Raw genomic sequence first — 16,728 nt, forward strand, 5'->3', positions numbered from 1 at the left:
TCCACATTTACATTTGAACAAACTCCAGACCACATTTCATGCTCAACCCATTTATTAGAGACAGTTCATGATGACCATGAGTAGACCAGACAGGTTGGGACTGGCTCTTGTGATTGGCTGCCCCAGCTCTAAATTAGGAAGACCACGCCCTCTGACATCATGACCTGGTTGTCGGCCTGCATGTGCCCCAGCAGCTTCTCTACCTCCTGCTCGTCAAACTCATGGTCGTCCTGACCGTGTGTGGTCTTATTGACCAGGGTCATGAGCTCCGTCACCGCTACAGACTGGGAACGTGTAGTCTGGAAGGCCTTCATCAGAGCAGCCTTAAACAGCTTCAGCCTGGGCAGGAGGGGTTTGAGAATACACAAACGAACGTCATCCCACCTGGACGGTCTCTGAAGAGCGGATAAATGGGCTAATCATTTTTTACATGCCATTCTTCCTGCAACAGGCTTAGAGGTTGATTTGGTTTAGTGTTTGAGCAGTACCAATCCCTGACAAGGTGTAGCTTACCTCTAAAATCACCAGTTCTGACAGTAGAGTAGCTAAGTGGTGCAGTACTCTGTGACCAGTAAGGTCCAGTAGAGTTAAGGTTACTGAAATAAAAAGGAGTAGAGGGGAGATGTACCTGTCCTGTCTGATGTCCTGTCCTGTCCTCAGGCTCTGAGAGGTAGTATTCTTGTGTTTCAGAATAGACTGGGCTAGGAGGGAGAAAGAGAGTGATGAGAAATGTATGATGATTCTTAGTCATCAAAATAAAGTATTTACAATGGTGCAGATGGAGAAATGGTTTATAACCCTAAGAACTGAGCTCTATTGGTGACCAGGTGGGGTACAGACAGACCTTGTACATGCAGGGTGTGCGCGCGCGCGCCTTACCGTGTTCCTCATCCTCAAACTCATAAGGGTCAGACTCTGCCCCAGCATCTGTCACGTCCATGTTTTCCTTACGCTTCCTGGTCATGAAGGAAAGGAGACAAAGGCAGCCATTTAGGATTATTCACACCTAGTCTGACGCAACCAATCTCTCCAGTTCCTACATCCTTGAGATAAGCCTGTATTCAAAAAATGTCAGTAAGAGCACTCATCTGGGATCAGGTTCCCTTGTGTCTATACAGTGCCTTGCAAAAGTACTCATCCCTCTTGGCGTTTTTCCTATTTTGTTGCCTTTCAACCTGTGATTTAAATTGATTTTTATTTGGATTTCATGTAATGGACACACAAAATAGTCCAAATTGGTGAAGTGAAAAAATGACTTTTGTTTAAAAATAAGAGTGCTGAGTGCACATGTGTTCACCCCTTTGCTATGAAGCCCCTAAATAAGATCTGGTGCAACCAGTCACAATTAGTTCAAGTCCACCTGTGTGCAATCTAAGTGTCACATGATCTCAGTATACACACACACACACCTGTTCTGAAAGGCCCGAGTCTGCAACACCACTGAGCAAGGGGCACCACTAAGCAAGAGTCACCATGAAGACCAAGGAGCTCTCCAAACAGGTCAGGGACAAACTTGAAGTAGAGATCAGGGTTGGGTTACAAAAAAATACATCTAACTTTGAACATCCCACAGAGCACCATTAAATCCAAATGGAAGAATATGGCACCACAAACCTGCCAAGAGAGGGCCACCCACCAATACCATCAGACCAGGCAAGGAGGGCATTAATCAGAGAGGCAACAAAGAGACCAAAGATAACACTGATGGAGCTGCAAAGCTCCACAGCGAAGATTGGAGTATCTGTCCATAGGACCACTTTAAGCCGTACACTCCACAGAGCTGGGCTTTAAGGAAGAGTAGCCAGAAAAAAAGCCTTTGCTGAAAGAAAAAAAATAAGCACACACATTTGGTGTTCGCCAAAAGGCATGTGGGAGACTCTCCAAACATATGGAAGAAGGTACTCTGGTCAGTTGATACTGAAATTGGGCTTTTTGGCCATCAAGGAAAACACTGTCTGGCACAAACCAAACACCTCATCACCGAGAAAACCCATCCCCACAATGAAGCATGGTGGTGGCAGCATCATGCTGTGGGGATGTTTTCCATCGGCAGGGTCTGGGAAACTGGTCAGAATTGAAGGAATGATGGATGGTGCTAAATACAGGGAAATTCTTGAGGGAAACCTGTTTCATTCTTCCAGAGATTTGAGACTGGGATGGAGGTTCATCTTCCAGCAGGACAATGACCCTAAGCATACTGCTAAAGCAACACTCGAGTGGTTTAAGGGGAAACATGTAAATGTCCCGGAATGGCCTAGTCAAAGCCCAGACCTCAATCCAATTGAGAATCTGTGTTATGACTTAGATTGCTGTACACCAGCAGAACCCACCCAACTTGAAGGAGCTGGAGCAGTTTTGCCTTGAAGAATGGGCAAAAATCCTAGTGGCTAGATGTGCCAAGCTTATAGAGACATACCCCAAGATACTTGCAGCTGTATTTGCTGCAAAAAAGGTGGCTCTACAAAGTATTGACTTGGGGGGTGACTAGTTCAATTATATTGTCTTATTTGTTGTTTGCATCTTCAAAGTGGTAGGCAAGTTGTGTAAATCAAATGATAAACACCCCCCCCCCACCCCCCAAAAAAAACATTTTAATTCCAGGTTGTAAGGCAACAAAATAGGAAAAACGCCAAGAGGGGTGAATACTTTTGCAAGGCACTGTACTAGAACGGTCACCCCCATCGTCTGACACTCTAGAAGAAAATCGTCCATGACCTGCCAGAACCCTAGATTTGATTTAGTTTGTTTTTATTGAAGCCTCAGATTCTCATAGTGAAAAGAGCGATATACAATCTATTGTATATTTTTTTCATTATGAGCCAAAATGCTGAACTGATCCTATAACCAGCATTCTTAGTCAGAGCTGCTTTTTGAATATGGGCTCAGACCTGGTGCTTGTCCTCTGACTGGCCACTTCCTGGCTCGGAGTCACACCCATGTCGTCCTCGACAACCTTCCTCCTCTTCTCCAGAATCTACATGTAGACAGGACAGTATACATAGCAACATGAATTAAAGCCTATCCATAAAGTTAATCATTTTGTCTCCAAGGAATGTATCCAGTGTCAAACTGTTTGATCCCAACGTTACCTTTTTAAAGTAGGCAAACTGCATGAGCTCCAGAGCAGCCTCTACGTCAACCAAGTCTGTGGTCTTGCTCATACGTGCTTTGGCGTGGGCAGTGGACAATCGTATCATTGTCTCTAGCGCTCGGGCTGTCACCGGCATTGTCTACATGGCAGACAACCCATCAACACAAAGTACAATGTCTATTTGAAGCAGACACTGCCAAACCAATAGTGCATTTTTCCATGATTAATTGATTGCCTGTCTCATCATTTTACATACAGGATTGTTAACTGGGCATAACAATCAGGAAAGGATTCCCAATGCAATAATAAAAAAAGTATTCCATAATTCCTAAACAGCTTTTAGACTCTAGTAAAGTGCCGGATAAGATACACAAGTATGTGGACACCCCATCAAATGAGTGGATTCAGCTATTTCAGCCACACCAGTTGCGGACAGGTATTAAAAAAATAAAAAGCACAGCCATGCAATCTCCATAGACAAACATTGGCCTTACTGAAGAGCTCAGTGATTTTCAAGGTGGCACCATCATAGGATGCCACCTTTCCAACAAGTCAGTTCGTCAAATTTCTGCCCTTCTAGAGCTGCCCCGGTCAACTGTAAGTGCAGTTATTTTGAAGTTGAACGTCTATGAGCAACAGCAGCTCAGCAGTGAAGTGGTAGGTTACACAAGCTCACAGAATGGGACCGGCAAGTGCTGAAGCACGTAAAAGTTGTCCATCCTCGGTTGCAACACTCGCTACAGAGTTTCAAACTGCCTCTGGAAGCAAAGTCAGCACAAGAACTGTTGGTCGGAAGCTTCATTAAAAGGGTTTCTATGGCAGAGCAGCCGCACACAAGTCTAAGATCACCATGTGTAATGTCAAGCATCGGCTGGAGTGGTGTAAAGTTCGCTGCCATTGGACTGGTGCAGTGGAAACACTCTAGAGCAGTGGTCAACCTTAACTGAGTCAAGATCACTTTGAGTCAAAATGCATGCTGAGATCTACCGCTCTGATTTTTTATTACCATGACTTAAATGTAAGCCTATGCAACAATAACCTATTAAAAACAGTTGTAGCAATGAGGTTAGTGCACTAAGCTATAGGCCCCAACACATTATCACCACATACTGGCTTTGCTTGAATTTATCTGCCAATGCATTGTTTGGAACATTTAAAATTATATTTCAACATTTGAGGCAGGCTATATGATCACACTGGTAATAGATCCATTGTTGTATTACTTATTTTACTGGGCTGATGGTGCCTACATCTGATGGTCAGCCTCAGAGGAGGGAGAGAGCAGCAGACTGAGGAACCGTCTCAACATCCCTCCGCTCTCCTTTTCCTCCACTGACCAAAGGTACACCGTCTTCCAGCTGATGGCGAAACGAGTCGCACCGCATTACTTCTGCCTCATGGACAAATTCATGTTGTTACGTCAATTAACAGAGAAAGTGAAATATTCCTTGATATTAAAAAAGACCCAAGCCGCTTATAACAAGATACATTTTCCTACTCATTCATTACTGCTGCACTGCTTGTTGTAGCGATGAGTGGAAATAGGAAGAACATGCATTTTTTGGTTTATAAAAGTGTTGAATACAAAGTGTTGACAGTGCAGAGTAAGAAATTAAACATGAACTCACTCAAAAACAGCAGCTCTGCTGTATTCGTTAACAGTCTCTCTCTAGTCATGTTTGTAAACGTTTTGAAGTCAATTTTGCCGTAGCTTTCTTTTATGCCTGCTACGTTACTGCAGACTCGGTCATCTGAGCAATCTGATTGGCCAGCAGAGGCATAGTGCACTTGAAAAGGCGGAGTTTGTACCTTCAGACACATGAAATGGCAACAGTTTGACTACCCAGCGCGCAGGGAAGCTGAATTGGCTGCACTTATCACCAACAGCCCGAGACTAATAAAAAAAATAGGAACAGAAGGTTTTATTGTTGGGTTTTTTACAGAAATGTTTGGAGATCAACTAGAAATGCCTTGGAAATTGAGAAGTCCGGTTGGTGACCACTACTCTAGAGTAATGAATCACACTTCCCCATCTGGCAGTACGACGAACAAATCTGGGTTTGGCGGATGCCAGGAGAACGCTACATGCCCAAATGCATAGTGCCAACTGTAAAGTTTGGTGGGGAAGGCATAATGGTCTGGGGTTGTTTTTCATGGTTCGGGATAGGCCCCTTAGTTCCAGTGACTGGAAATCTTAATGCTACAGCTTACAATGATATTTTAGACAATTCTGTGCTTTGTGGAAGGTCCTTTCCTGTTTCAGCTGACAATGCCCCCTTGCACAAAGAGAAGTTTATATAGAAATGGTTTGTAGAGATCGGTGTGGAAGAACTTGACTGGCCCGCACAGAGCCCTGACCTCAACCCCATTGAACACCTTTGGATGAATTAGAACGCTGACTGCGAGCCAGGCCTCATCACCCAACATCAGTGCCCGACCTCACTAATGCTCGTGACTGAATGGAAGGAAGTCCCCACAACAATGTTACAATATCTAGGGGAAAGCCTTCCCAGAAGAGTGGAGGCTGTTATAGCAGCGGGGGGGGGGGGGGGGGGGGGGACAACTCCATATAATGCCCATGATTTTGGAATGAGATGTTTAACGAGCAGGTGTCCACCACATACTTTTGGTAATATAGTGTATGTAAGTACTACAGACCCTGGCTGATTCGGCGTTCACTTGGTCATGGCTGCGGAGCTTGGAGTACTCCTCTGCTATGTGGTCTGAGGCCTGCTGGGTTAGAACAGGCTTCACCAGCTTAGCCACGTGGATGTACTTCCTGATAAACTCCATGGTAACTACTTTCTCCCTGGAGGATGACAGACACCATCATAAAAAGGGGTTAACACACACAGCCATGGATTTTCAGAAAAAGGCAGGGGTTCTATAAGAAAGGCAGGGGGGGTTCTATAAGAACATAATGTGTAATGTACTACGTGTGTAATAATGGAGGTTTTGCTGGATACTTTTTATTCCGGTGTCCGTGCAGGACATTGTCCTTCTTCTCGTAGATCTGGAGTTCCTGTTCGGCGGATTCTGTGAGGTTGGGGTCCTCCGTGGCGAACACATCCACAGTGCTGCCCATGGGCATGGCTGCAGGGTACAGGGGCATCAATCAACAGATCAGATAGTGAGCAACAAAAATCCACGGTGCATTAGCATGTGTATTTAGTCAGTAGTGTACCCCACCTGTTCCCTCCTGCTCCCCTGGTGCTCTGTAGCGGTGCATGCGTAGAACATGCTCCGAAACCTTCCTGTCACTGTCTGCATCCATCTGGTCCAGAACAATGAAGAGAAGGTCGAACCGAGACAACAGAGAGTCCTGCAGACCAATGTTCTCCATGGGAGTCTTATACTGGTCGTACTGTAAGGAAAGGTAAGAGAAAACATACATAGGTTGTCACGGAGACATGAACAGTGTGTACAAAATGGATTGATCCGCACAAAGAATTACTAACCTACAAATGAACTTGCATCCCAAAAAACAACTTATGTGATCAAGATTGGCGAATCTATGCAAAGCCTTGTCCAGGTCGAGCCCAATGACGGTGCATTAAGAAGGCGGTGAGGAAAGTCCATGTATTCCAGTTATTGAGATGGAGGATTATTGGCAAGTAGCTGTGACATCCTGTTATACAGTGCCGTGAATTTTTTTTTTGATACCGAATGTTAAATCAGATCTTCAACCAAATCCTAATATTAGAATAAGTCAGTTTTATTTATCTAATTAAAGTTACGCAAAACCTAATTCCCTTGTGTGAAGTAGTAATTGCCCCCTTAAACTCAAACTGGTTTTGCCACCTTTAGCTGCAATGACTGCAACCAAATGCTTCCTGTAGTTGATCAGTCTCTCACATCGCTGTGGAGGAATTTTGTCCCACTCTTCCATGCATAACTGCTTTAAAATCAGCAACGTGTGTGGGGATGCTTTGCTGCCTCAGGACCTGGATGACTTGCCTTAATAGAAGGAACCATGAATTCTCCTCTGTATCAGAGCATTCTACAGGACAATGTCAGGCCATCCGTCTGTGATCTGAAGCACAGCTGGGTCATGCAGCAAGACAATTATTCCAAACACACAATCAAGTCTACATGAAAATGGCTAAAAGGCAACAAATTTGAAGTTTTGGAATGGCGTAGTCAAAGTCCAGACCTTATCCCAATTGAGATGTTGAGGCAGGACTTGAAACGAGCAGTTCATGCTTGAAAACCCACAAATGTTGCCCAGTTACAGCAGTTCTGCCTGAAAGAGTGGGCCAAAATTCCTCCACGGCGACGTGAGGAAGCGTTTGATTGCAGTCATTGCAGCTAAAGGTGGCACAACAGTTCCGAGTGTAAGGGGCCAATGGGTGTTGCAGAAATTTGTTCATGAAATATGTAATTGTTATGTTTTTTGTTCACTCAAGATCACTTTATTAGAAAGGGGGCAAATACTTTTTCACAGCACTATACATGGTCTTAGATTATATAGACAGACTGGGTTAGCATTAGCTCGCCTCACCCTGCCGTAGACTGGGTTAGCGGCGGCTAGCACACTGCAGCGGGCGTTGAGCCTGGCCAATATGCCAGCCTTGGCGATGGTGACACGGCCCTGTTCCATCACCTCGTGGATGGCTGTGCGGTCCATGTCAGACATCTTGTCAAACTCGTCAATGCACACCACTCCTCTGTCTGCCAGCACCATAGCCCCGGCCTCCAGCCGCCGCTCACCTGGAGAGGAAGTGAGAAGGATGGAGACATAGCGAGAAAGGGTATGAACAGAAGCGTGTGCATCGCGTGAGTGGTATGCAGAGTGGGATAATAATTATGGTAAATAGGTGGAAGAGGAAGGAGTATCAGCTTCAAGAATGATATTTTTCTCTGCGGGAACTCCGTTTTTATGAAGGTGGATGGAGCGGGAATAACAGGATGCAGACAAATAACAAGAGCACAATCATTAAAAATGACATCCCAAAATAGTTCTCCATACCAGTCTCCTGGTCTGTGGTGACAGCGGCGGTCAACCCCACGCCAGTTGATCCACGTCCTGTAGTTGGTATGGCCCGTGGAGCAGTGTGCAGGACGTAGCGCAGCAGCTGGGACTTAGCCGTCGACGGGTCACCTGACCAGAGAGAGACCAACCAGGTTAGAGACAAACAGAAGAGGCCATGCATGGAGTTCAATGTTAAGCTACATCCCGATGTGCAACAATGTGTAAAGTGTGCACTTGCACACTTCCTGTCATGGATTTGAAAGCATTGGATTGGTGTTAGCATCAGCTAGAGGGAGTTCCCACCAGCCAGAGGAAGTTCCCACCATGGTTAGACCCGTGAAGTGCGCAGGTGTACACTTGCAGAGAAGAATCAGGACAACCATAGAGCTAGACCACAAAAAAAGTCTTAGAAATTACTCCAACCCATCAATAGTAGTGGTTGACTATAAGACTAACCTATCAGCAGTATGTTGATGTCTCCACGGATACGTGTCCCATTCTCCAGGATGGTCTCGTTGCCCCCCAGCAGGAGACACAGAATGGCCTTCTTTATGTACTCATGGCCATGTATACTGGGAGCCAGTGAGCAGCTCAGATGCTCAAACACATCCTGGAAAACAATCATGACACAGAAAACTGACATGTGTATGACTGAAGAGCATTGGTATCAAATGAGCCAACTGGTACACAGTGCATTCAGACCCTTTGAGTTTTTCCACATTTTGTTACTTTTCAGCCTTGTTCAAAAATGTATTAAATAAAAAATCCTCAATCTAGACATACCCCATAATGACAAGCAACAGAAGGTTGGTAATTTTTGCTAATTAATTTACTTAAGTTTTCAGCCCCTTTGCTATGCGACTCGAAATTGAGCTCAGGTGCATCCTGTTTCCATTAATCATCCTGGAGATGTTTCTACAACTTGGAGTACACCTGTGGTAAATTCAATTGATTGGACATGATTTGGAAAGGCACACTTGTCTACATAAGGTTCCACAGTTGACAGTACAAGTCAGAGCAAAAACCAAGCCATGAGGTTAAAGTAATTGTCAGTAGAGCTTCGAGACAGGATTGTGTCGAGGTACAAATCTGGGAAAGGGTACCAAAAAATGTCTGCAGCATTGAAGGTACCCAATAACAGTGCCCTCCATCATTCTTAAATGGAGGAAGTTTGGAACCGCCAAGACTATTCCTAGAGCTGGCTGCCTGGCCAAACTTAGCAATCGCGGGAGAAGGGCCTTTGTCAGGGAGGTGACCAAAACCTGATGGTCACTGACAGAGCTCTAGAGTTCCTCTGTGGCGATGGGAGAACCTTCCAGAAAGGCAACCATCTCTGCAGCATTCCACCAATCAGGCTTTTATGGTAGTGGCCAGATGGAAGCTACACCTCAGTGAAAGGCATATGAGAGCCAGCTTGGAATTTGCCAAAAGGGTCTGATGGAAGCAAGACTGAATTCTTAGGCCTGAATACAAAGTGTCTCGTCTGGAAGAAACCTGGCACCATCCCTACGGTGAAGAATGGTGGTGGCAGCGTCATGCAGTGGGGATATTTTTCAGCGGCAGGGACTGGGAGACTAGTCAGGATCGAGGGAAAGATGAATCTCCACCCGGCACAGCCAGAAGAGGACTGGCCACCCCACATAGCCTGGTTCCTCTCTAGGTTTCTTCCTAGGTTTTGGCCTTTCTAGGGAGTTTTTCCTAGCCACCGTGCTTCTACACCTGCATTGCTTGCTGTTTGGGATTTTAGGCTGGGTTTCTGTACAGCACTTTGAGATATCAGCTGATGTACGAAGGGCTATATAAATACATTTGATTTGATTTTGATTTGATGAACAGAGCGATCCTTGATGAAAACCTGCTCCAGAGCACTCAGGACCTCGGACTGGGACGAAGGTTCACTTCCCAACAGGACAACAACCCTAAGCACACAGCCAAGACAATGCAGGAGTTGCTTCAGGACTAGTCTCTGAATGTCCTTGAGTGGCCCAGCCAGAGCCCGGACTGGAAACCGAGCTAACATCTCTGGAGAGACCTGAAAATAGCTGTGTACCAACGCTACCCATCCAACCTGAGAGAGCTTGAGAGGATCTGCAGAGAATGGGAGAAACTCCCCAAATGCAGGTGTGCTAAGCTTGTAGCATCATACCCAAGAAGACTCAAGGCTGTAATCACTGCCAAAGGTGCGTCAACAAAGTACTGAGTAAAGGGTATGAATACTTACGTAAATGTAATATTTCAGTTTATTTGTAATACATTTGCAAAAATGTCTAAAAACCTGTTTTTGCTTTTTCAATATGGAGTTGTGTAGATTGAGGAAAAACATTTAATCCATTTTAGAAAAAGTCTAATGTAACAATGTGGAAAAAGTCAAGGGATCTGAATACTTTCCGAATGCACTGTATACCAAATGTGATGTAACAGTTTGCATGCCAAGAAGTGATCCGATCGTCTGATTGTATGAAACACCTTTATCGTCATTTAAAATGCTCTACCACAAGATACTGTAGTAGAGTTTCCCATCAGAGTTCAATGCAAGACGCTTTAGAGTCAGTGACTTACTTTAGAATGGGCTTTACAGAACTTCTTGATTTTATTAATATCTTCAGCAGAAAAGGTTGGCACGATTTCTTTACTCATCCGCTTCACGTGATTGGCCAGCAGAATCGTCCTGCATTAAACAGAAGGTTGTGTTCACTAAAATAAAAAAGATAATTGAAAAGCAACAGGACTGATTTTATTTACTTCCTGAATTGAAATTTACCCCAACCCTTCATCAAAACTATTTGGAAGCAGAACACATATAGATAGACCTGTTCCCACACCCACCCACCTGAAGGTGCCAGAGGTGAAGCCTCCTTGTTTGGCCGGCAGACAGCGGTAGATCCCAACCATCTGAACACGGTCGCCCGGTTTGACCTTGTCGACCAGGTCATCGTTAGCGATTATGTCCACAGAGCGGGGGAGCTGTCCGGCAGGGGCCTTCTCAGGCATCTCCTGGATGGTCAGGGTCTGGTGGTCCTTATAGACACATAGCCCAAACTCTGTCTCTAAGGGGTTGTTCTCCTCATCCTATAGACCAAGGAGAGAGGTGGCAAAGAAGTTTGTGTGATATCTGTAGCAGGAATGTTGTAGATAGTGGAGCATGGGGAGGGATAGAGCACCATTCAAAATTGCACAGTTACACACCTTGGTAGGGTATATGGAGCTGGAAGGAAAAGCGTCCAGGGAGGTCAGGTCAGTGTACTTCCTCTCCAAGGTTTTCTTAGTGGCTGGACAGTAGTGGACACTACGGGTGATCTTAGGCCTCACCAGAGAACCTACCACAATGACAGAAACACATGCAGGCTGTTAGCAGTAGTGTAATTCTAATAAGGAGGAACCAAGAAAGGTTGCGTGGTAAAGAATGGTCAATTGATCAATCTGAATACAACTGGATAATGAGCAATTCAAATTCATTATATACTTACACTTGGTAACGATTCCTTCCACGCAAACCAGGTTCCCGAGATATCGTGCCGCGAGGTTTCGAGGGGTCACGTGCTTGGTTCCAAAGCTACCCTCGAACCCCACATGGAACTCCTCAAACTGCTTGGCGTAGGTTGCGTCGATGGACGCAACAAAGTCCTTCAGAGCTCCTTGGAAAGCAACGAGTTCAATGAAGGAGTCTTTCAGCAATCTGAAAAGAGTATTTAAAAGTCTATTTTATAAACAAATTCTCATTTATTTTAAACATAATCAGGAATACAGGCCTCAAACCAATTACGACATTTTATCCACCACTTGGCATTTGTCACTCAAGGATCAATAAAGGGAATGGAACACTGCCGCTACCTCGCTCTCCAACAAGGTGCATGAATTAATGAGAAAAATTAAGTGAACAAGAAATTCAGTTACTCAGCAGTTCCCAAGCTAGGGGTTGCGACCCCATGTGGGTTCACCTGATATGATAATGGTGTCGTGAGAATTTCCAAAATCCTGAAAAAGAAATAAAATACATAATATTCTGGTTAACCTTAATCTGAATGAAAATGAATCAAAATGTAAAGTTCAACCAGAGAGAGCCCTTAGATCATGGGAAAAGGCCACACTTGACCGTTGCACTTGTATCATTCCCACTACACAATGACACTATTGCAGAGACTGATATAACCGGCCACTAATGATATTGTTTTCACCATGTGTGGGGAGGCAGATGCACAAACTCACAGAAACACCTTTGTAAGAATTTATGCTTTTGCTAGCAATCAGAAACTCCCCGGCTTATGCTCTCCAAATGGACGATAGCTTTGAGGGCCGAGATGCCCATGCACAGGTCCCCCCCAAAATCGCTATACATGTCCGAGGATGCTATTCACGAGGACACATCTTTCTCACAATTTCCGAGCATGGAACGGCACAGGAGATTGGATGTTCAGAGTGCTGCGAGGCTATATTGACGAAAAACAGATTCCATGGAATCGAATGGTAGGCTTTTGCACAGATAGGGATCCATCTATGGCTGGCAGACCGCTACACTCTAGCTTCATATGGAAGCATTTTATGATACACCGAGAGGAACTAGCGGCAAAAGAGCTTAATACAGAACTCAGATAACAATCGAAGTTACCTGCTGCATTATAACTACATCAAACCACATCCACTGCGCATGCCTGTTGGCAAAACTATGTGGCGATGTTATCAGAACATGACAATCCACCACTTGGCATCCACCACAGTTCTTTACTGAACAAAATATGAACACAACATGTAGCGTTGGTCCCATGTTTCATGAGCTGAAATAAGTTCCCAGAAATGTTCCATATGCAGAAAAAGCTTATTTCTCTCAAATTTTGTGCACACATTTGCTTATTTCCTTTGCCAAGATAATACATCTGACAGGTGTGGCATATCAAAAAGCTGATTAAACAGCATGATCATTACACAGGTGCACATTGTGCTGGGGACAATACAAGGCCACTATAAATGTGCAGTTTTGTCACACAACACAATGCCACAGATGTCTCACACTTTGAGGGAGTGTGCAATTGGCATGCTCACTGCAGGAATGAACCACAGACCACGTGTAACCACGCCAGCCCAGGACCTCCACATCCGGCTTCTTCACCTGCGGGATAGTCTGACATCCAGTCATCCAAATTGTTGTATTTATATTTTAGATAAATATATTTCACACTTGGTGGTTATCGAGGAGTGTTGGGCAGATTTTTCACATTGAGAGGGGATCTGTTGTCATTCACAACGGAGGTAAAAAAATAAATAAAAAAAATACTTGGTTGACTGTCATGACAAAATGTATCCTTGCCTATGTAACAGAGATACAGGGCTGTGAAAAAGTATTTGCCCCCTTTCTAACTTCCGCATATTTTTGATACTGAATGTTATCAGATCTCCAACTAAAACCTAATATTAGATAGGGAACAAATAACAATTACATAAACACAGTAATGCAACACCCAATTGCCCTGTGTGGGAAAAGTAATTGCCCCCTTACCCTCAACTGGTTGTGCCACCTTCAACCAAACGGTTAATGTAGTAGTTGAGTCATGTCGCTGTGGAGGAATTTTGGCCCACTCTTTCATGCAGAACTGCTGTAACTCGGCAACATTTGTGTGTTTTCAAGCATGAACCGCTCGTTTCAAGTCCTGCACAACATCTCAAATTGGGATAAGGTCTGGATTTGACTACGCCATTCCAAAACTTCAAATTTGTTGCCTTTTAGCCATTTTCATGAAGACTTGATTGTGTGTTTAGAATAATGGTCTTGCTGCATGACCCAGCTGCGCTTCAGATCACAGATGGATGGCCTGACATTGTCCTGTAGAATGCTCTGATACAGAGCAGAATTCATGGTTCCTTCTATTAAGGCAAGTCTTCCAGGTCCTGAGGCAGCAAAGCATCCCCAAACCATCACAATACCAAGCTTCACTGTTGGTATGAGGTTCTTACTGTTGAATGCAGTGTTTGGTTTTTTTGCCTGGCATAACGAGACCCATGTCATCCAAAAAGTTGACTCAAGTTCACCAAACAGCTCCTGGAAGCACCTGGATGATCATCAAGAATCTTGGAAGAATGTTCTGTGGACAGATGATCCAAAAGTCTAACTTTTTGGATGACATGCGTCACAAAACTGCATATTTTAGAGTGGCCTTTTATTGTCCCCAGCACAAAGTGAACCTGTGTAATGTTCATGCTGTTTATTCAGCTTCTTGATATGCCATACCTGTCAGGTGGATGGATTACCTTGGCAAATAAGAAATACTCTAACAGAGACGTAAAGACATTGGTGCACACAATTTTATAGAAACAAGATTTTTGTGCATATGGAACATTTCTGGGATCTTTTATTTAATTTGTGTTTATATTTTTGTTCAGTGTACTTTTTTACGGCAGTGTATTTGATAAACTGAACGAACTGAACGCAAGCATGCAGGGGAAATACAAAAACATTCTACAGACGAGCGACCGAGTCAGTGGATTCAGAGGAAAGAATACTTATTGAAGAGAGAGTATTTCAAATGCGAACCATGCCCCCTTCCCTCGGCTGTGCATGTTTCTAACAGAAAACAGCATCAGTAAGCGTCCCACATGAGTGATGGCTGCTCACCTCCAATGCTAGGAAAGACCATTTTGGGACCTACTTTCCATTCCATTTGACTGTGATCCCTGGCTCAGTTGACATACTGGTAAATTAAATTGAACAGCTGAACGAGCTGTCATGTGACCGAATGCTGCAGACAACACATTCATGGGTCACTAACTGGGAACTCTGGGGGGGTCCGACTGGGAAAAATCATTTTGAACTGTCATTCAACTGGGCATTCCAACTCAGGAACCCGGGCCCCTTTGCTAGAGCATCGACCTGAAGATAATTGACATGATTCTACCATGTATTTTTGAAAGCATCATCTGCATTAAAACCAAATATCGATCCAGATTGGATGTGACCGCAGAGATTAAACAACCACGTCCCCTGACTTAGAAGAGCAAACGTAACATGCATCAAGCACACCCATCTCATTAGTAGTGGTGAATTAAGACATTATGTCACTCATTTGCAAGTAACTGTCACAGCCCCACATTAAAAGTATACAGAGAGTTAAAGACAATCAGAAATACTGTTACAATTTTTTTCACATGGTTGGGGTGGGATAATTTTAAAAAAATGGGGTTTAGGGCCACTTTTTTTCCCTGCACTGTTCAACCAATCCAGTAAATGTGGAGTAAAGATATGTTGCCTTGTTAACAAAGGCTGTACAGTATGGTGGGATAGAACAGATTTTCCAATAGAAATCCCTGATCTCACTTGTAGTCATTGTGAGTTGGTCTAACAATCATCTTGAGCCAAACTACACGTGCAGGCCATCAAATCAAAGGCACTCCTTTGATATAAAAGTCGTTTTTGCCTAAAATTAAAACATGTCAGTTTGTCACTTTCACAAGTTTGGAGTAATAACATGTTCAACTACTTATGAAATTGGCTTAAATCTAGGTTATGCCTTCAGATTTGGCAAAACTTAACTACTAAGGAGGAATTTTTCACTTCTCAAAACCTGGTCTGTTACTCAAGCCTTCCAGGAAGTCTCGATGTTGCACCTGTGGGTTTAGTGGTCAAACTCAGAAGTTGTGTCACTGCCTCTTCCACTTCCCCTGAAAACATGTGCAACAACCGCTTTTTCCGTTTTCTAATCACATTGTGATTGATCTCTGAACCTATAGGGGGGGCATTTTGAAATGATACGTGCTATTAGGTATCCTTGGGAAGTCCCCCCCATTGTACTTTACATTTAATCTCTCCGCCTAATTGGAATTTACATTTAATATCAAGATTATGGACGTTGTAAGGGTCTCGGATAGCACTGACAATTTGTAAAGGTATAACCATGATTCGATATGTAAAATGAGAGGTTAAAACCCTAATCAAGGCTAAGGGCTGAAAAACATTTAGTTAATAAGTTAAATACTTACACTGCCCTCCAAAAGATGGGAATTTCCTCTTCACTCAATGTCCAACGTGAGAAACTCGAGTAATAACTGGGTTTGTTTGTCAGGGTCTATACTCACGCTTTGGCCCGCTTCTCGTTCCTCCTTCTCAGGTCGTTGATGTTCACGATGAGGCGGCACCGGTTTTCTGACACCATACTTCTGACCCTCTCATGATAAACTCCTTGATCTTGCTACAAAATAAATAAGCAACACATCTTACATTGCCTCACATTAATAGCCGCACTTTTGATTGATTTTTATGTAACACATTCTACTATCCTCTGTACTTACATTGTCATCCAGAAAGTCCAAGTATTCTCTCTGCGCCTCTCTCAGTTCCAGATCTTCCATCTCAACACCTTCCCAGGGCAAATACAACTTCTCCTCCAGGTAAACTGTAGTCTGGCAAGAAGCCGTGGCCAGATTCAGGTTGGGGTAATTAAATGTGCAGGTGTGATGGACTGAGAAATCTACAGGTGTTATTTTACACTTCTAATCAGGGTGAGTGCATGCAGAAAGGAACAGGCGAATCGATAGGATTTATTCTGCCAAAATCTGTCTATGTGAGATAAACCCTTTTTTGTAAGGAGGTATATGAGAGTAGAATTATGTGAGACTTTTTTTGATTAAATATACATTTCGTAATGTTTAAACGGTTAAACATATACTGCTATAAATGGAT

The 16,728-nt window shown here is 43.9% G+C and overlaps 1 protein-coding gene across 1 annotated transcript; it reads right to left on the bottom strand.

The window, feature by feature from the left end:
- Positions 1–34: 34 nt before the first annotated feature.
- Positions 35–16,728, bottom strand: mcm3l (MCM3 minichromosome maintenance deficient 3 (S. cerevisiae), like). The gene is made up of 17 exons (XM_021604492.2): positions 16,338–16,728; positions 16,125–16,237; positions 11,531–11,739; positions 11,250–11,380; positions 10,894–11,132; positions 10,623–10,731; positions 8,520–8,673; positions 8,061–8,192; positions 7,593–7,801; positions 6,281–6,455; positions 6,058–6,184; positions 5,750–5,900; positions 3,090–3,230; positions 2,889–2,974; positions 880–956; positions 629–701; positions 35–339 (listed from the first exon to the last, which is right to left on the bottom strand). The coding sequence occupies exons 1-17, from the start codon at positions 16,395–16,397 to the stop codon at positions 129–131; spliced, it is 2,397 nt and encodes a 798-aa protein (XP_021460167.2). The 5' UTR covers positions 16,398–16,728; the 3' UTR covers positions 35–128.

Source organism: Oncorhynchus mykiss, chromosome 5 (genome assembly GCF_013265735.2).
Source record: "Oncorhynchus mykiss isolate Arlee chromosome 5, USDA_OmykA_1.1, whole genome shotgun sequence".
Classification (NCBI taxonomy): domain Eukaryota; kingdom Metazoa; phylum Chordata; class Actinopteri; order Salmoniformes; family Salmonidae; genus Oncorhynchus; species Oncorhynchus mykiss.

Excerpts from the sequence above, each read along its gene's own strand:
- mcm3l (XM_021604492.2), bottom strand. The coding sequence starts at position 16,397 with ATGGAAGATCTGGAACTGAGAGAGGCGCAGAGAGAATACTTGGACTTT. Across the intron at positions 10,732-10,893 it reads TTCACCTCTGGCACCTTCAG|GACGATTCTGCTGGCCAATC; the intron begins GTGGGTGGGTGT and ends TGTTTAATGCAG. Across the intron at positions 957-2,888 it reads AGTCAGAGGACAAGCACCAG|GAAGCGTAAGGAAAACATGG; the intron begins GTCTGAGCCCAT and ends CTTCATGACCAG.